This window comes from Tenrec ecaudatus, chromosome 16 (assembly GCF_050624435.1).
Source record: "Tenrec ecaudatus isolate mTenEca1 chromosome 16, mTenEca1.hap1, whole genome shotgun sequence".
Lineage (NCBI taxonomy): Eukaryota > Metazoa > Chordata > Mammalia > Afrosoricida > Tenrecidae > Tenrec > Tenrec ecaudatus.
The window spans coordinates 19,478,470-19,499,177 of record NC_134545.1 but is presented as its reverse complement, the minus strand read 5'-3'; the positions used below and the strand labels follow the sequence as shown (position 1 = coordinate 19,499,177).

The 20,708-nt window shown below is 47.9% G+C and overlaps 1 protein-coding gene and 1 pseudogene across 3 annotated transcripts in view; one reads left to right on the top strand and one right to left on the bottom strand.

Annotated features, from left to right (window-relative positions):
* MED15 (mediator complex subunit 15) overlaps positions 1-1,579 on the bottom strand; it is a 49,400-nt gene extending 47,821 nt beyond the window's left edge. The window contains exon 1 of one of the 3 annotated variants that reach the window (XM_075535004.1): positions 1,425-1,579. In XM_075535004.1, the coding sequence (XP_075391119.1) occupies positions 1,425-1,492 (68 nt within the window). In that variant the 5' untranslated portion in view covers positions 1,493-1,579. Of the gene's footprint in view, positions 1-663; positions 683-1,424 lie in introns of those variants that run through there. The other 2 variants (XM_075535005.1, XM_075535006.1) reach the window with 2 other exon arrangements.
* A 71-nt stretch (positions 1,580-1,650) lies between these two features.
* LOC142429634 (mitochondrial import receptor subunit TOM5 homolog) overlaps positions 1,651-20,708 on the top strand; it is a 33,684-nt pseudogene continuing 14,626 nt past the window's right edge.

Sequence of the window (20,708 nt, the reverse complement as noted above, 5' to 3'; positions counted from 1 at the left end):
TGCCAGCCTCCCTTCTCTGAGTCTGTCTTCCCCTTTCCCGTTCTGCCCCCGTGAAAAAAGGCCTGCATCGTCACTGGCTTGGGCCATTCCGCACCGTTTCGTGGTTGCATTTAGTGGGGCAGGCTGTGGTGATCCAGGGCCGGGTGGGCAGGGAAGAAAAAGAACAAGTCCCCCAAGTGGCCCATCCTGGTCTCCTAACTGGCTTCTCGGGCGTCATCGCTGTCCTTGATCCGCGGCCTGGTATTTTCAGGAACGTCCCAACCCAGGGTGTTTTCACTACCTTAACGCAGGCCAGATGCCAAAGGCAGACTCAACACCTTGGCACGCGTGCTAACCTTCATTCCAGCGCCCTCTCCTTTCCTCCTGGCTCTAGTTCTCCCAACCGCAGAACTCTCGGGCGGCAGGAAAAGTCCCGCCGGCACTCGCTTCCACCGCCCGCTCCCGCTGCGTTCCCCCCACCCCCATCCCCACCGACTTACCACCTACACCACAGGCTGTTCTGGGCCTGCCCAAGCTAACTGCCCGCGGGACCCCAGGGGTACACGGCCCCTTCATACACGTGGGCAGCCATGCACAAAGCCAGCAGTTCGAAACCACCAGCCGCGCGGAGGAGAAAGACGGGGCTTTCCACTCCAGTAAACTGCCACAGCCTCGGAAACTCACAGGGGTAGCTCTACCCTTGTCTTCTGGGGTAGCTAGGGGTCGGCTCCGACTCGACGGCAGCGAGTTTGGGTTGGGGTGAATCTGAGGCTGTCACAACAACCAGAAAGCTCCCCGGGAGGCTGGTAAAGGTGGGCTCAGTCCGCGCGAGGGGCTGGGGTGCTCGCCCGCTCGGGAGAACCCCTTCAGTCTTCAGGCATTGGCGGCGGAGCGGGAGGGGGGACGCCAAGAGGAGGCTGTGTAACCCAGCTCCACCTTCGCACCTCCAGAGCCGACCAACGCTCTGGGACACACCTCGTCGTGAGGTCCCCAGCACCCACAGCCCCAAGCTGCCCCCTCCCCGGTGGCCTCCCGCCCACGAAGCGCTCAGCTCTGCAGATCCCACTGCGGGGCTGCCTCCCCCTGCACTTTCTGCAGTCGGCGAGGAGGCAGCGGGGGCAGGCTGCCTCCGAGGCACCCGGGTGACAAGCTCGCCAGCTCGGGGCGATGACTCAGAGCCCGAGCTCGCTGGGTGGCAGAGTTCGGCCCCAGGAAAGCACACCCGGGTCGGCCGAGCGCGGAGGCGGGAGCCAGAGGAGGGCCGCGCCCCAGAGCCCACACGGGTCCCCGGCACCTTCACTCTTTGGGTGCCCTCGGATCCCAGAGGACCCGGTTCCCTCCGGAGGGTCCCGTCCCGTCCGGGCCTCACCCGCGGCGCGAGGGAAGGCTGAGGGGGAAAGGACCCCCGATCCCGCCACTTCCCCCCACCCCCGACCCCTACTCACATTTGACTGACCAGCTTTTGCCGGAAGGCGGCACTCCGCCAGTCGGTCTCCTGCCCCGAAACGTCCATGCCGGCCCCACCCCCGCTCCCGCCACCCGCGGCCCGTTCTGCCGTCGCCTCAACCGCAGCGCCAGGCCCACACCCGGAAGAAGCCCGGGACTCCTCGGCCGCTCCGGAAGTGGCGCGGAATTGTGGGTAGTAGAGTCGCGCGCGCGGGCTTGTGGGAAATGGAGTCCGAGCCGACCGAGCGAGAGGTCCCTGAGCGCAACCCCCCACCCCCACCCCCCAACCCCACGGGGTTCGTGCAGGCGCGACCTCGTCTGCCAGCGCTGCTGCCGCATGGTGTTCTCTACCCGTATCAAAAGGCCCTTGAGATCAACTGACTTGTACAGTGAAAGCTTCGTTAGTCGATCTCCCCTCTGATGCACGCTAGAACCTGATTTGGTTGTCAACATTGTCTTTTTTTCTTGTTTTGCTTTTTGTTTGTTCATATTAGGGTTGAGCTCAGAGGTGTTATGTCATGAGGGCGGGGTGTCATATGTTTTATATGTTTTCCTATTTTACGGTATATGATACCCAGGATTAATGGACCTATAGGCACAACAAAGTGCAATAAGGGTTTTGGGGTGGGAAGGGGCGAAAAGGGGAGATGATGCCAAGGAGTCCAGGAGGGAAAACTGTGTTTTGAAACAGAATGTGTTAGCAGGTTACAATACCGCTTGACGAGTTGGAACTGTGGAATGATATGAGTATTAACTCCCAAACAATACTAAATAAAATTTTAAAAATCTGAACAAAGGTATTTTTTTAAAAAGGGGGGGAGTCCCTTTAAAAGTTCAATTCACCCTCTCTCTTGCATATCTTTAAGTGGACTTGTAAAAATTTTCTCTGAACATAAAAATTGTCCCCCCTCTGGAAACTGTTGAGTGTGATTACTGACTATAGTCTATCTTGTATATGGTCGCCTGGGGCAGTTTGTAAGAGCCTCATCCTGCAGATTTCATTCATTGGTTTATGGACAATGGCACTCCTCATTGTCAAATACTTCGGGGGAAATTGGCCTTTCAAAGAAAAGGGTGGACTTCACATTCAATTGATGTCAGCAAGCTAAGTAATAGGGTCCAGGGCGGGCCTCCCTCTTGTGTACTCTGATTCTAGAGAATGGGAAAAATAGGCACAGGTATAAAATTAAACTCTACTGGTATTTGGTCCAGACCCCAAGGAGGAAATGATGGAGGAGCCCGGCATCCCACAAATTACCCTGGGAATTTCCACATGATGGCCAAGTCTCCTCCTAGCTGGTCCCTTCAGGTTACTTCATAGCGCGGTTAGAACATTTGCAAGATCCCTTCTTACTCTTCTTAATCAGTACAACCCTGTGTCACCCATATTCTTCCTTTTACTAGGACTGTGTTCCGTTTCCTCAGATCAGGGATCCCCATCCCTGAATTAGAGTTGCCCACGAATTGGTGGCAGGTCAAAAGTACAAATTATTTCATGATTTTTAAAATTGTGATATAAAACATTTTTGCGTGTGATATAAAACATTTTAATTGTTTTTTAAATGCGTATAATTCTGGTAGTAATTACTCACCATGTTGACTAATTATGAAAATTATTTATAGATTTCGCCCCATCATCATGAAAAGAAACTCAGTGCCTCCCCATTAAAGCCAGGTGTCTCCTTTCCCGTCTCTCTTACTACTGGTAAACACTCATGGACTTGCTTTTTGTCTGCTCTAATATTTCATGAAAACAAAACCATACAGTATTTGTCCCTTTGTAGCTGACTTATTTCACTCAGCATCATGTCTTCCACAAGCACATGTCTGTCAGTCTGTCATACTGTGCTGGCTGTGTGTCGCTGTGATGCTGGAAGTTATGTCACAGGTATTTCAAATAGCAGCAGGGTCCCCCAGAGTGAACAGGTTTCAGCTGAGCTTCCAGACTGAGACCAGACTACAAAGAATGGAGGGGCTGCCCACTTCAGAGGAATTGGCCAGTAAAAACTCTATGGATAACATCGAAACATGCTCAGTTATTGAAAACCCTCTGAATGGAAGCAGAGCATTGTCAGTGACACTGACAGATGAACCCCTCAGGTCGGAAGCCACTTAAACTATGATTGGGGAAGAGCTGCATCCTCAAAATAGAGTTGGCCCTAAGGACCATCATGGCACGGATGGAGTAAGGTTTTCTGGAGTAAAGCTTGGTGTTTCAAAGACCAGTCCTTGTAGCCTGTTAAAGTGCTAGCACCTAGAATTAACCCTGAACTTGAAGAAAATGAAAAGAAGTCTACGGGAGCCAAAGTACGCCTTGAGGATGCCCTATCTGAATTTCAAGAACAGATTTGATACATTGAATGGCAATGACAGAAGACCTGATGAGCTGTGGAATGAGGTCAAGGACATCAAACACCAAGAAAGCGAAAGGTCATTTAAAAGACAGGAAAGAAAGAAAGGCTCCACGAGGCTGTCAGTAGAGACTCCGAACTTTGCTCTTAATAATTGGTTCTCCTTATTATTGAATTTTGCATCGGTGGATCCAATCAACTGCAGATGAAAACATTGAAGGGAGGAGGAAGCACTCAAGTAGTCAATCAATCCCTCAAAGGTTAAGAAGGACAGAAAAGTGCTATCTACAGTTGATTTAAGGAATGAGGGAGACATCTTATCAACCATTTAAGATGAAAAGACCAGCAGTTACTTAAGGGCAAAGTGCAGAAGGACTAGTAAAGGAGGAAGGGAAATAGGAAACATGTGGAGGAAATGTGAAAATTAGGGTACCATGGGTAAGTGAAATTACTTAAATACAGCTCTTCAATCTGTCTTTGTTATTGTTGTTGTTGTTGGGTGCCACCCAGTGGGTTCCCACCCATAGTGACCCCTAGGCACCACAGAGGGAAACACTGCCCAGTCCTGCACCATCCTCACCGTTGGTCCTGTGCCTGAGCCCATTGTTGCAGCCACTGTGTCCATCCATCCATCTCCTTGAGGGCCTCCCTCTGTTTCACTGCCCCTCTACTTTACCAAGCATGATGTCCTTCTCCAGGGACTGGTCTCTCCTGACATGTCCAAAGCATGTAAGACAAAGTCTCTCATCATCCTTGCCTCTTAGGAGCGAGCACTCTGACCATAGTTCTTCCAGGACAGATTTGTTAGTTCTTTCGGCAGGCATGACTCACTCTTGCTTTTTCTTTCTTTCTCTTTCTTTCTTTCTTTCTTTCTTTCGCTCTTTCTTTCTTTCGCTCTCTCTCTCTCTCTCTCTCTCTCTTTCTTTCTTTCTTTTTTGACACTTTCAATATTCTTTACCAGCACCATAATTCAAATGCATCGATTCTTATTTGGCCTTCCTTATTCAATGTCCAACTTTCATATGCCTACGAGGCAATTGAAAATAGCATGGCTTGAGTCAGACACACCTCAGTGCCCCCAGTACCATCCTTGCTTTTCAACACCCAAAAGAGATCTTGTGCAGCATATTGACCCAATGCAATGCATCACTTGTTCTTTTTTTTTTAATTTATTTATTTTAACAATTTATTGGGGCTGATACAATTCTTTTCACAGTTCATACATATACATACATCAATTGTATAAAGCACATCTGTACAGTCTTTGCCCTAATCATTTTTTTTCTCTTTTCTTCTTTTACATTTTATTAGGGACTCATACAACTCTTACCACAATCCATACATATACATACATCAATTGTATAAAGCACATCCATACATTCCCTGCCCCAATCATTCTCAAAGCATTTGCTCTCCACTTAAGCCCCTTGCATCAGGTCCTCTTTTTTTCCCCCTCCCTCCCCATTCCCCCCTCCCTCATATGCCCTTGGTAATTTATACATCGTTATTTTGTCATATCTTGCCCTATCCGGAGTCTCCCTTCCCCCCTTCTCTGCTGTCCCTCTCCCAGGGAAGAGGTCACATGTGGATCCTTGTAATCAGTTCCCCCATTCCAACCCACTCACCCTCCACTCTCCCAGCATCGTCCCTCACACCCTTGGTCCTGAAGGTATCATCCACCCTGGATTCCCTGTACCTCCAACCCTCATATGTACCAGTGTACAGCCTCTGTCCTATCCAGCCCTGCAAGGTAGAATTCGGATCATGGTAGTTGGGGGGAGGAAGCATCCAGGATCTGGGGGAAAGCTGTGTTCTTCATCGGTACTACCTCGCACCCTGACTGACCCATCTCCTCTCCTAAACCCCTCTATGAGGGGATCTCTATTGGCCGACACTTGGGCCTTGGGTCTCCACTCTGCACTTCCCCCTTCATTCAATATGGTATGTATGTATGTATATATATATATATATATATATATATATATATATACACATACATACACACACATATATCTTTTTTTTTTTTGCATGATGCCTTATACCTGGTCCCTTTGGCACCTCGTGATCGCACTGGCTGGTGTGCTTCTTCCATGTGGGCTTTTTTGCTTCTGAGCTAGATGGCCGCTTGTTCACCTTCAAGCCTTTAAGACCCCAGACACTATCTCTTTTGATAGCCGGGCACCATCAGCTTTCTTCACCACATTTGCTTATGCACCCATTTGTCTTCAGCGATCCTATCATGGAGGTGTGCAGTCAATGATATGATGATTTTTTGTTCTTTGATGCCTGGTAACTGATCCCTTTGGGACCACTCGATCACACAGGCTGGTGTGTTCTTCCATGTGGACTTTGTTGCTTCTGAGCTAGATGGCCGCTTGTTTATCTTCAAGCCTTTAAGACCCCAGTCACTATCTCTTTTGATAGCCGGGCACCATCAGCTTTCTTCACCACATTTACTTGTTCACCCACTTTGGCTCCAGCCGTTGTGTCGGGACACTTGTTCTTTTTATTGTTATTAAATCCTTTTATTGGGGGCTCTTACATCTCTTATCACAATCCATACATCATCCATTGTGTCAAGCACATTTGTACATATGTTGCCATCATCATTTTCAAAGCATTTTCTTTCTACTTGAGCCCTTGGTCTCAGCTCCTCATTGTTTTCCCCTCCCTCCCCCACCCTCTCTCCCTCCCTCATGAACCCTTGATAAGTTATAGATTATTATTTTCATATCTTACATCATCCTCGGTCACACTTGATCCACTTTTTCTGTTGTTCGTCCGCCCAATTGTTCTCTTGATAGCTGCTTCCATGAACATTGATTATGGGTGCGAGCCAGACGAAATTCTTGACTTCAATCTTTTCTCTGTTTATCATATTGTTACCTACTGGTCCAGTTGTGAGGATTTTGTTTTTCTTTATATTGAGTTGTAATCCACACTGAAGGCTGCAATCCCTGATCTTCATGTTTCCATACCTTCCACCAAATGATTGTGTGGAACCAGGCAAATAGGGTGTGTGGAACACCAATGGAGTGGAGTGGTCCGTTTTGTCACTCTTCTGTGTATAAAAGAACCATGTCAGAAGCAGAAAGAGAGCATTCCTGGAGCCACTAAAGGAGAAGAGCCACCAGAGAAGTAAGTTGGGGATCCTTGGCTTAAGTGGCAGCAGAGGCCATGCCATCCTGAGACCAGAGGAGCTTACCACTGAGATCGCAGGCAGTGAGGCAGAGTGGCAAATGGGCTTCCTGACCCACAGAAGCCAAGTGACAGAGAGCCTGAGGACCAGAGAAAGGCTTAGTTGCTATTGACCAACGACTGTATGCTTAATGTGTTCTTCTCCTGATTAGTTGGTAACTTGTTAACTTCCCCATCATTTTGTGGCCATGACAACCGATTATCAAACTGGTACACTAACTATGGGTATATAAATTTGCAGTGTTGCAAAAAATATTGGTGTATCAATTTGACACTGGAAATTTCTAGCGTTGCAAGAAATATCGGTGTATAAATTTCTGCGTAAGTCTCTGCATTCAATTAATTTGAGAGTACACTTAGGAGTGGACCAGCCACATCATTTAGTGATGGATTTATGTTTAACTTTTTGATTGAAAATTCACTGCCCTTGAGTCCATGCTGCCTCATATATTGTGACTCTATAGGACAGTATAAAACTGCCCTGGGAGTTTCCGAGACCACAACTGTTTATGAAAGTAGAAAGTCCCATCTTTCTCTCAAGAAGTAGCTGGTGGTTTCGAACTATGGACTTTTGAGATTGCAGCCCAATATATAACCACTACTCCCGTAAGGGTTGTGTTTTTTTTTTTAAAAATAGAAACAAGTCTTTATTAAGTAACTTTTAATAACATAAAAATAAAACTCTTATAATTCTCTTTACAGTGCATATATAATATCAGTGCTTTGCGCATCTTAAGTTAAAGGCCCTGTATCATAAGATACATGGTTGTCGATGCTGGGAGAGTGGAGGGTGAGTGGGTTGGAAAGGGGGAACTGATTACAAGGATCCACATGTGACCTCTTCCCTGGGAGAGGGACAACAGAGAAGGGGGGGAAGGGAGACTCCGGATAGGGTAAGATATGACAAAATAACGATGTATAAATTACCAAGGGCACATGAGGGAGGGGGGAAAGGGAAGGAAGGGGGAAAAAAAAGAGGACCTGATGCAAGGGGCTTAAGTGGAGAGCAAATGCTTTGAGAATGTTTGGGGCAGGGAATGTATGGATGTGCTTTATACAATTGATGTATGTATATGTATGGATTGTGATAAGAGTTGTATGAGTCCCTAATAAAATGTAAAAAAAGAAAAGAGGAGAAAAAAATGATTAGGGCAAAGACTGTACAGATGTGCTTTATACAATTGATGTATGTATGTGTATGAACTGTGATAAGAATTGTATGAGCCCCAATAAATTGTTTTAAAAAAAAGATACATGGTTGTAAAACTTTACTTAAATTAAGTTTGTAATCCCTATGATTTCCCTACATATACATAACAAAAGTGTGTAGTAAAATTAGCAAATACTAAAGTATATTAATAATTCATCATTCTTAAGTTTGTGGTTTTTAGAACCAGTACATGCACCTAATATATGTCGATTCCTTGGCTTATTAGTTGCAGTGTACAATGCAATAAAACACAAAGTACGTGTTTGGTGAACATTCGTTCATGCCTACAAGACAGCAGCTAAAAATTAGGTTTCAATACTGGCATTTATACCCCACTATCATGATCCCAATTCTACCTTACAAATATGGCTAGACCAGAGGATGTACACTGGTACAGATAGGAACTAGAAACTCAGGGAATCCAGGGCGGATGATGCCTTTAGGACCAGTGGTGTGAGCGGTGATCCTGGGAGGGTGAAAGGAGGGTGGGTTGGAAAGGGGGAATCGATGACAAGGATCTACATGTGATCTCCTCCCTGGCGGACAGACAATTGGGTGAAGGGAGACGTCGAACAGGGCAAGATATGACAAAATAATAATTTATAAATTATCAAGGGTTCATGAGGGAGGGGGAGCAGGAAGAGAGGCGGAAAATGAGGAGTTGATGCCAGGGGCTTAGGTGGAGACCAAATATTTTGAGAATGATGAGGGCAATGAATGTACAAATGTGCTTTACCCAAGTGATATATGTATGGATTGTGATAAGAGATGTATGAGCCTCTAATAAAATGATTTTTTAAAAAGAAGAAAAATCAATACTGATATGTAACTATCCTACAAGCAATTAGCATTACATCATAATATGCCATCAAGGCAACTTTTTTAATACTGAAAAAATCAAAATAAAAACCATTATTTGTAAACTTTTATAGGAAATGTAACTCTTCAAGTGGAAATAAAAAATTAAATCTAAAAAAATAATATAAATAAATAAATAAATAAATAAAATTAAATCTGTCTATTTTACTATTCAATATACACAGGACTTCAAATTTTCATTTTACTGCATAAAAAAGCTTTTTTTGTGTGTGTTGGGAACTATAATGCTTCAGAAAAGAATTAGTAGAAAAACCCACCAGTATAATGTTTCGTCCTTTGGGAACATCCTGAGGAGGAGGCCAGAGAGAGAGAGAGACATCCACAGGTGAAATGTGCAAGTGTGTTGCAAAGAAATCTTTCCTTTGATCAGAAACAGCTTTGAAATGAAAGAAACTCACTGGAGGCTGTCACAGCTGCATTAGTTGAGTTATGCTCGGGGCACTGTTACCGTAACCTAGCTCCCCTCCCTCCCAACCCACCCTGCCCCTAAATTATTCAAAAAGAAAATATATCGATTACATGCGAGACAAATAGGGACCGAATAGAAAGTGTTTCCCATTTTTATGTAGTCTGAAAAGTGAGTAGCTTGATCAGGCTAATGGATGGCATGTTGGCGACCTCAGCTATTATAACCAATAATAGGTACACCCTGGGGGCCGTGAGGGTTATAGAGGAGAGGGGAGAAGGGGTGGAGGAGCTGATCCCAAGGGCTCAATGGAAAGTAACTGTCTAGAAAAGAACGATGGAATCTACGCACGAATATGTCGGGTACAATTGATGTATGGTTTGTAGGTACACCCGACTGGGGGTCAATATGGTTAGAAATTCGCAATCGAGACAACTCCCTTCCTGATTCACGGGTCCCCGCTAGTCTTGGGTGCTCTGGGCGAGATGAAGGTCAATGAAGCAGTGCTTGTCCCAAGTCAGAAACCAGTGCGCTACTTAACTGCTCTATTCGAAACCGCTTAAGTAATCATAATACATTTAAAAAGCTACTTGCAATCCTGCAGAATTAGACAAAAGTTTCAGTAAAATAAAAACACACACCAATAAATGGATGGATGGATGGATGGATGGATGGATGGATGGATGGATGGATGGATAGATAGATAGATAGATAGATAGATAGATAGATAGATAGATAGATAGATAAAGATGCAATCAAACCTGTTTTGTCAAAACTGGCTGTGTAAAGAAGGAAGCACTGGGAGTGTCTGGATCATTCGTACTGTCGAGAACCCTCCATAATCTTTAATGTGGTGAGGCTTTGGGAACCCGCGTTTTGCACTCTTGAGAAGCACACACTGGTCTCCTGGGCCCCCACAGCCTATGATGATCTTCACTCAGCCAAGGTGAAGGTCAACTTGAGCACGCCTTACACAAGCCATGTCTCTGGGTCTACAGACAGTATGAAGAATTCAAACCAAACTAATTGACAAGAGACCACTTAGGTTCAATGTCACCATGGCAGCCTTTTATAAGTTTGCTAACAACTTTAGCCTAATCCCAATGAAGCCTGACAAGTCCTAAGAATTCATTAAGAAGTTTACTGGGGAGGGGGGTCCCTCATATCCATCCAGTGGGGCTTTTGAGGAGCTGTAAAAACTGTTCTCCACCGCAGCTGTACCCTGTTACAAGGCCCTCAAGGATGAACGAGGATTCCAATTGTTTCACATCTTTAAAACATGCGTCGTCGGGGACTTAAAGGCTTGAAAGCAAACAAGCGGCCATCTAGCCCAGAAGCAACCGAGCCCACATGGAAGCAGCACACCAACATAGGTGACCATGAAGGACAGAGGAGACCAGGTCTCCAACATCAAAGATGGGGTGGTGGTGAGAAACACATCGCCGTGAAAGAGGGGGAGTGCATGATGGGGACCCAATGCCCACCTGTAGAGAGCTGAACACCCCTTCCAGAGGGGTAGTGAGGAGGAGATGGGCCACACAGGGTTCAGTGTAACAACAATGAAACTCAAAACCTTCCTCTAGTTCCTGAACGCTTCCTCCCCTCCCAATCATCATGACCCCAATCCTACCTTGCCTTGCGGACCTGGTTGTTCCAGAGGATGTACAGCGGTGCAGTGGGGATCTGGAGGCACAGGAAATCTAGGACAGATGAACCCCTCAACACCAGCGGTGGGAGTGGCGACACCAGGAGGGAAGGGCGTGTAGAAAGGGAGAACCGATCTCGGAGATCTATGTGTAACCTCCTCTCTGGGAGATGGGCAATGGGGAGGTGGGTGAGGGGAGACGCCGGGGAGTGTAAGATAAGATGTAATAATTATTTATAAACTATCAAGGGACCAGGGGTGGGATCGGGGAGGGAGGGGGATGGGGGGAAAAAAAGGGAAACTGAGCTGATTCCAGGAACCCAAGTGGAAGGTGAATTATGAGAGTGACGAGTGCAACGAATGTATAAGGGTGCTTTGCTCATTTGATGTATGTACAGATTGTGATAAGAGCCTTATGAGCCCCAATAAAAAGATTTAAAAAAAAAGAAAATGATTAGGACAAAGAATGTACGGATGTGCTTTATACAATTGATGTATGTATATGTATATCTATGGATTGTGATAAGAGTTGTATGAGCCCCTAATAAAATGTAATAATTAATTAATTTTAAAAAAACATGCGTTGTTTGCCATTTTTCTGATCGTGCTCATCCTACTTGGGTGGTTTTGATTTGCATTTCCATAATGACTCGCGCTTATTGGAGCTTTCAACCCTCCAGCGGTTCTGTGGGAGAAAGACCTGGTAATCTAAAATCCTACTGCGTTTGTAGCATTGAAAGCCCCCTGGGACATGGGGTCACTATGAGTCGATGTTGACGCTCCTGCACTGAACAACAATAACAACTGAGCATCTGTTGACTGTGAGCTTCTTTGGAAAACAACGTCTCCTCAAATCCTTTGCACGTTTTTGAGTGGGTTGTCTGTCTTTTATATTCATATTGCGCTGCAAGAAGTCTTTATATATTATTGATAAAAAACCCTGATCGGGCTCATTGTTTGTAAATAATATTTACTCCCACGATGTAGGATTTCCCTTCACTTTGTTGTTGTTCTTTTTTAAAAAAATCATTTTATTGGGGGCTCATACAACTCTTATCACAATCCATACATAAATCCATTGTGTCAAGCACATTGTACATTCGTTGCCCTCATCATTCTCAAAATATTTGCTCTCCACTTAAGCCCTTGGTATGAGCTCCTCATTTTTTCCCTCCCTCCCTCCCTGCTCCCCCATCCCTCATGAACCCTTGATAAGTTACAAATTATTATTATTTTGTCATGTCTTACAATGTCCGACGTCTCCCTTCACTCACTTTTCTGTTGTCCGTCCCCCAGGGAAGAGGTTATGTGTAGATTCTTATAATCAGCTCCCGCTTTCTACCCTACCTTCCCTCTACACTTCCAGTATTGCCACTCTCACCACTGGTCCTGAAGGGATCATCTGTCCTGGATTCCCTGTGTTTCCGGTTCCTATCTGTACCAGTGTACATTCTCTGGTTTAGATGGATTTGTAAGGTAGAATTGGGACCATGATAGTGGGGGTGAGGAAGCTACACTGCACCCTGACTGGCTCGTTTCCTCCCTGAGACCCTTCTGTAAGGGGGTGCCCCATTACCTATAGATGGGCTTTGGGTCTCCACTCTGCACTCACCCTCATTTACAATGATGTGATATTTTTTTGTTCTTTGATGCCTGATACCTGATCCCTTCGACACCTCATGGTCACATAGGTTGGTGTGCGTCTTTCACGTGGGCCTTGTTGCTTCTGAGCTGGTTGGCTGCTTGTTTACCTGCAAACCTTTAAAACCCCAGATGCTATATCTTTTGATAGCCGGGCACCATCAGCTTTCTTCACCACATTTGCTTATGCAGACATTTGTCTTCAGTGATCGTGTCGGGAAGGTGTGCATCATGGAATGCCAATTTAATAGAACAAAGTGTTCTTGTGTTGAGGAAGTACTTGAGTGGAGGTTCAATGTCCATCTGCTGCCTTAATATTAAACTTATAAATATATGAACGTAGATCTATTTCTCCATCATCCTATATAAATATATTTACATATGTACATAACTTTATTTAGACCTCTATAAATGCCCTTTGCCTCCTAGTTCTTTTCTCTATTTCCCTTTACTTCCCTCTTGTCCCACTATCATGCTCAGCTTTCATTTAGGTTTCAGTATTTTCTCTCTGTTACATTGCCCTTGATGAATCCCTACCAGGCCTCTCACACCCTCCTTGCCACTAATTTTGGGTCACTTGTTGTTCCCTTGTCCCTGGGTTGGTCAACACCATCTCATTTCCCCCACCTCCCCATCTTCCATGTCCCCCTGGAACCATCGGTCCCATTGTTTTCTCCTCCAGACTGTTCATCCAGCCTATCTTATCTAGATAGATCTGCAGAGATAATAACATGCACAAAAAAACAAGGCAGAGCAAGACAAAGCGACAAAAGAGAACACAACAACAACAAAGAAAAACAATAACCCCCCCAAAACAAATAAATAAATAAAAGACAAACCTGTAGATAGTTGAAGGTCTGTTTGTTGACCTCTAGGAGTGTCCTCCAGTCCGATGGGGTGCCACGCTCTGGCCCCAAAATCTATCCTTTGTACTCCCTCGGGACCTCCCTGCTCTGCTCCTCACCCCCCTGTCCCCCCATCCCCACGCCCCGGTTCTCTGCCTTATGATCTTAGTGTTTTGCCTCCGTGTGGTAGGGTCAGACCAGGCCAATCACGACACTGAGTCTCCACACTTTGTTGTTGTTGTTTTTCTACACACACACACACACACACACACACACACCCCGCCTTCCCCTACACGTTGTTGTTAACACTCTTTGATGCACAGGTCTTTCATTCTCAGGAAGTCCAACTGCTCCAGTTGCTCAGGTTGTTCATCCTTGTGATGGCATATCTCACCACCCATTACTAGCTTTGTCCTAAGAGCTTTATGGTTTTAATCCTTAGAGTTAAGTGGCTTATCCATTTTGGGTTAATTTTCGCATGTGGTATGAGGCATGGGCCCAAATTTGTTCTTTTGCCTATAGAAGTCCAATTGTCCCAGGACCATTCACTGGAGACTATGTTTCCTCTCCTTGGTTGTACCCGGAACCTTGGTCAAAAATCAGTTGACCAGGGCGTTGGAAAAGGGGAACCGATTACAAGGATCTACATGAGACCTCCTCCCTGGAGGATGGACAACAGAAAAGGGGGTGGAGGGAGACGTCGGACAGTGCAAGATGTGACAAAATAATAATTTATAAATTATCAAGGGTTCACGAGGAAGGGGTTTGCGGGGAGGGAGGGGAAAAAATGAGGAGCTGATGCCAGGGGCTTAGGTGGAGAGCAAATGTTTTGAGAATGATGAGGGCAATGAATGTACAAATGTGCTTGACACAATTGATGTATGTATGGATTGTGATAAGAGTTGTATGAGCCCCTAATAAAACGATAGAAAAAAACCCAGTTGACCATAGGTGTAGTGGGTGACCGCTGGACTCTCAATTTTATCCATTGGTCTATATGTCTATTCTTAGTGTGTACTGCTCTATTTTGATTACAGTGGCTTTTAAAACTGTTTTTTAGGGGTGAGTGGGAAAAGGGGAGCCGATGTCAAGGGGTTCAAGAAGGAAGGGAATGTTTTGAGGCTGTTTGAGGTAGCAAATTGTACAATACTGCTTGATGTGATTGAACTATGAAACAATACAAGATCTGTATGAGCACCCAATAAAATGGTTTTGGAAAAAATAAAATATGTTTTATTGTGTTTTGGGGAGAGTTTGCCTAGCAAATTAGGTTCCCTTTAAACAATTTCTATACGTGTTGTTCAATGACATCGGCCACACTTTTCACATTATATCACATTATGGCACGGTGATTAGCATTAGGCTGCTATCCAGAAGGTCAGCAGTTTGGAACCACCAGCCTCTCCTGGGGAGAAAGGCGGGGCTTTCTATTTCTGTAAAGAGTTACAGTCTCAGAATCTCACTGGAGCAGTTCTAGTCTGCCTTAGAGGGGCTCTATGCATTGGCGCTGATTCAATGGCAGTGAGTTATTGTTTTTTAATTAACATTCTTATGATTTCTGTTCTGGTTGTCGCATTTCCATGAATCTAGCTCCACTCATCCTCTTCGACCCTCACCCCCTCCCAGACCCCAACACTTACCTTCTCATCTCTGTTTTAGGGTAACTGCTGACTGGTTTCTATATACATTTTTTTAAGATCATTTTATTGGGGGCTCTTACAATTCTTATTACAATCCACACATCAGTTGTCTCTGACATATTAGTTCTTATATTGCCATCATTCTTTTCTAGACATGTCCTTTCTACTGAACCCTTGGGATCAGCTCCTCTTTTTTATCCCCTCCCTCCCCCCATCTCGTGGCCCCTGGATAGATTCTAGACTGTTAGTATTTTCATATCTCACGCCCCCTGCTGTCTCCCTTCCCCTCTGGTTTCTGTTGTTCTTCCCCCTGGATGGGGGTGTGCGGTTATGTGCCATTCATTGCGATTGGTCCCCCCTTCCTCCCCACTTCTCCCTCCCCTTCCCCGGTGTCGCTATTCCTGTTCCCACTCCTGTTCCTGGGTTCCGTGTGTCGTGAGCTTTAGCTCTTGGCTGCTCCTATGTGCATGTTCCCATCAGTCCAGAGTGGGAAGCAGCACTGGGGTCATGGTAGTGGGGGGTGAGGAGGCCTCAAGGGATCAGAGGTACATTGCGTGATCCATCGGTCTCTACTGCACCCTGATTGACTCCCTCCCTCCCTGAGACCCCTTTGTGGGGCATGTTCCACTGTCCACAGATGAACTCTGGGTCTCCGCTCCAACCCCCTACATTCTCACCAACGCATTTCTATCTGTTTGTTTGTTGTTTGTTATGAATCTTCTGATGCCCATTGCCCGGTCTCGATGGCACCTCATGATCGCACTGGCTGGTGTGCTTCTTCCATGTGGGCTTGTGGCTTCACTGTTGGATGGCCTTAGACACTTTTTAAGGCGCATAATAATCATAGGTGATACTATGTTACTATGTTGCAAACCAATCTGTTTATCTGAAAGATAATCTCTGGTGGTGTTTTATGTTTGGGTTTGGCTTTTACTGTGGAGTGTGGCACGTGCAAAACACAGTGGTGCAATCGGACTCATCCCAGCAGAAGCAGTACCTTGAATGTGGTTCTGTTTTCTCTCTCTCTCCTTCCCTCCCCGCCCCTCTTGCCTGTGTTGATCATTTAAAAAAATGCCTCTTCACGTTCTTTTTGCATTTTTGATTATTGTTTGTCTTTTTTCATGTTGAGCTGCAAGAGATCTGTATATATAAAGCCCAGGCGGCATAGTGGTTACACGTTGGGCTGCTAATCTAAAGGTCAGCGGTTCGAAACCACCAAATGCTCCTCAGGAGAAAGATGAGGTTTTCCACTCCCATAAAGAGTTCCAGTCTCAGAAACCCACAGAGGCAGACCTCTGACCATAGACCCTGACCTCTAGGGTCACTATGAGTTGAAAATGCTTTGATGGCAGTAGAGTTGGTGTTTTTGTTTAGTTTTGGGGGCTCCCTGGTAAGCTGGTCTCTCCCAGCCCAGCTGCATCTGGCTCACTTCTCTCATCTGTCATTTAGCAGCTGCCCCTTGGCGTGGTCACAGGGTGCAAAGCTTGTGGGGACATTCAGAGACTGGTCTCAAAGCTACCACCCTGTACAGGAACCGTGGAGCCTGCAGCCCAGCTTCTGGCAGTGTGCCTGGTCACACACCTATCCTGCCCTGTCTTTGACAGCTCCAGCCAGCCAGGCAGAGAGGAGACCCGGCTCCGGCAACCAGCTCCCCTGGCTGCAGGCCAGCTGAGGAGCCAGGAGCCCCAGAAGGCCCAGGGACTGAGCCACAGTCTTTGCCACTGGGCCTGCGCTCGTTGGCGCACGCCCCTGTTCCTCGCGCACGTGCACAGGGAGCATAGCGACCATTCCTCCCGCGTCCCTAGCTCCTGGTCCTCGAGGGGTCAGCGTGCCGCAGCGGTTGAGACTGCAGGACACAGCGCATGCGTACACACCCTGCTTCGCTCCCCATCCACAAAGAGAGGTACAGAAGGTGTCTCTCAGCCTCAGGCCCCACAAGGTGGGTTCCGCTTTAGCCCCGGGGTTGGCAGCCTGGCCCCAGCGCCCAGCACTTGGCTCTCAGCCAGATCCCCAGATCGGAACCAGGACCCTGAGTCTCCCCCCTACTCAAGGGCCGAGCCCCGCCTCTGCGATTCTAATGGGCAGACTGGGCTCCTGGCCCCAGTACCCCTGCACTGCAGGCCGAGGTCCCGCCGGTGGGTGGTGGTAACATTTTTCAGGTGCCCTCGGCTCCCGCTGTCCTGCCTGGGGTGCTCTGGACCCCCTGCTGCCCCCAACCCCCGACTTGAGTCCCCTGGAGACAATGATGGTGACACTGCAGACTCTGGGGTCCTTCCTGGGACTCTCCTCTTGGAGTGCTGGCCTGGTCCTCAGAGAAAGAAGCTGGAGTGATCCCAAGGTTAGCTCCGCGAGCGCGGTGAGCAATGGCCTTCTCTCTTTGGCCCTAGAGCAGGCTGTCACCTCTGTGGCCTGCAACACCCAGGTGTGCCCTTGCCATGACACAGCGCAGGCCAGGTGGAAGGTCATCGCCCCAACAGCAAGAGGATGGCCCCGCGGGGGAGAGGCAGGGTGGCCCGATGGCAGTAGGAGAATGTGGTTTTATGTCGCCCCCTGGATGTCCACAGAGGTGACTCTTCTTTCCTTCCTTCCCAGGCCTGGCCTCTGAAGACTGACCCCCTCCCCACTCCTCCTGGATTCAGAAGAAGATTCCACCCAGACATCTCAGGTTCCCTTTCTGAGCTCAAGCAAGCAAAAAAAAAAAAAAAACCACCCCAAAACTTACCACCACCCCCAGCTCCGACAGCTCCACCCCAGGAGTCCCACCTCTGAAGAGGAATAGGGTTCCTGCCACACCTCTACCCCCTTCCCCACCTGTTACCCCCTAGAGGTCTCAAGACAGTGAGGCCCTGGGATCTCGCAAGTCAAGTCGGCTTAGAGGAAGATCCTCGAGGCAGGAACACACCTTGAGGGGCTGCGGACTCTCATCTTGGAGCTCGAGAAATGCAGGATTCCTCTGCTGTGAGGGAGGTGAGGGGACCCGCCGGTGCTACCTCCAGAGTCTTGTGCTAAAAAGCCTAGACTGTTAATGGAGGCTGGAGTCCTCCTTGGGCTGCAGCTCCCCACAGCCTTCCAGTGATGCATACAGCAGTGACTGCCCCTCCTCCGGCATCACCCCCCTCCAGCCCCTGGCCCAAGGCAGCCGCTGACAACTTGGAGGATGGAGCTGGAGCCCTGACGCCTAGCGGCTCTTCCGAAGCCTGCTCAACTGGCTTCTCCAGCCATCCCTTCTCAGCCACCTTGTCACACGCACTGCCCTCAGCCTCTTTCAGTCTCCTGATACTCCATGATCAGACATGCAGAGGATTGACCTGCCCGCTGGGCTCTCTCAGTCGCTGGTCCCCAGCTCCCTCTGTGCCAGGCCTGCTTGCTAACAAAGGAAGCCCATCTTCTCACTTACCTGATCTTATAGCCGCCCTCCCTGCCTCCAAGGTGTGTACATTCTCCAGGCTCCTCATCAGACGCCCCTCCTCCAGCCAGGGATCTTCATTCTCCTCTCATCCCGGGCCTGCCTATCGCTGCTGCCTCCCTTGGTTCTTCCCAACACAAGTGCCAAATTGGTCCTTCAGCCTGCTTCTGACATGAAGGAGGGTCACACTCATGGATACCTCTCTGCCCTGCTCCTGGGCTGCTGATGACTTTGGGGGTCACACTAATGGACACCTCTGCATCCCCTTAGCCTCTCCTTCTGGGGCCTCTCTTGGGCGCCAGCCGACTCTTACCATTGGCTCAGTGCCTTCAGATCCCATGTGCCCTGCCCTACCACAGACAGCATTGGCCAGTCTGCACTGATCTGTAGTCCTAGCATCACATTGACTTTTGCCCCTTACCCTGGCGCCAACCCCAGGCTGAGATTCCAGACCCCTGGAAGGGGGCAGCGGCGGGGAGCTACCACCTCCAGTCACTCCAGACAGAAAACCCAGCAGCTCCAGCCCCAGCCCCTGCCTCAAGCTTCGCTCCAGGCCAGCATTTGGAGGTTTCATCACCCACAACTTCCGTCTTGGAGACTCCTGTTACCCACTCATGTAGCCCACATGGAGTGACACGCGAGCTATTTTCACCTCTGGCATTTCCACCTCCATGCCCGGCTCCCTGGAGGCAGCACTGCTCAGCCAGAGCCAGCACAACCCCAGCCCCCCACCCCCACCCCCAGCTGATGAGTTTCAGTGGGACCCATGGGCTACGGGAGCAGAGAGGCTGTCTCAGCTCCCAGGTCCGTCTTTGGAGCACTTGGCAATGGAGCAGGAAGAAATGGGGTCCCTAACACTCCGAACCACAGGTGGAGAAACTTGAGCTTGCACTTCGGGGCCTCCTCTACCCAGAGCCCACCTCCAAAGAAGATGGAATCCAGCAAAACGAAACAAGTCCTGTGGTTGCAGGCATTGCTACTGCTACCTGAAGCGACCTCCGTGACATTCCTCAAAGCAACCAGATCTCCGGCAATTGAAAGCAAAGAGGAGTTTTGCCTGTAGTCTTGCTCCCTCACCTCCTGCCCACAGGTTTTGCAATCGACGGGAATTCCGGGTCATCCACCAGTTCACTTTCCTCTGCATCACTGTCTATGAAGGTGGGGTCAAAGAGGAAGTAGTCCGCATCCATTTCTTCCCAGCCTGAGCCTTGTGTGTGCCCCATGAAGACGTGTTGAACCATATTCTGACCTCTGTCATCTGGAGGACGCTGAGCGCCAACGATCCATGATCTAACTGAGGCTGGACATGATCAGTCAGGGTCAACACAGGAGGATCCAGGGAGACTACAAAAATAATGCAAATATTCATATCACAGCCCCCCCACCCCCCCGAGGGTCCACCATATAGCACGCCACACACAGCCAAACAGGAGGATAACAGGACACAGGACATTGGGAATGGCAAGGGCCATGGGGCATGCGGACCTTTGGGCAGCTGTTTCTATAAGAGTTTCAGGGTTGGGTTAAGAACTTAGCGGTGCTTGTATGTGTGGGGCTAGATATTCTGTTTCCTTTGTACCCACTGGAGATAGCACCAGGTCCAAGAGATTCTCAAATGGGACCAAAGGGTGCTTCCTTCAGTTATCCAGGGGAGGCCTAAGACTAGGTGTGGAACAGGTCCCTATGTTAGAGGAGGGACATAGGAATATTGGACACCTGAGTGGTGCGGATGTGAAAAGTGTGGGGTCATGCCCAGTGAAAAATGACCTGAATTCAAGTGACCACTAGGGGCAGCGAGTCAGAAACCAGTGGAGTGCCAGGTTCATAAGCTTTCATAGTAACAAGAAAGACCTTATTGTCCTATCACTGTCTTTTACGATGGTTCAAAACCAAACCGAACCGAGGCTACTGGGTTCATTCTGACCCACAGTGACCCATTGGATATAGTAGAACTGCGCCCACGGGGTTACCCGGGCTTTTCAGAAGCAGATTGCCATTTCTTCCTCCTGGTGGGCAGCCAGTGGGTTTGAACTTCTGTCCTTTCAGTTAGCAGCAGAGTGCT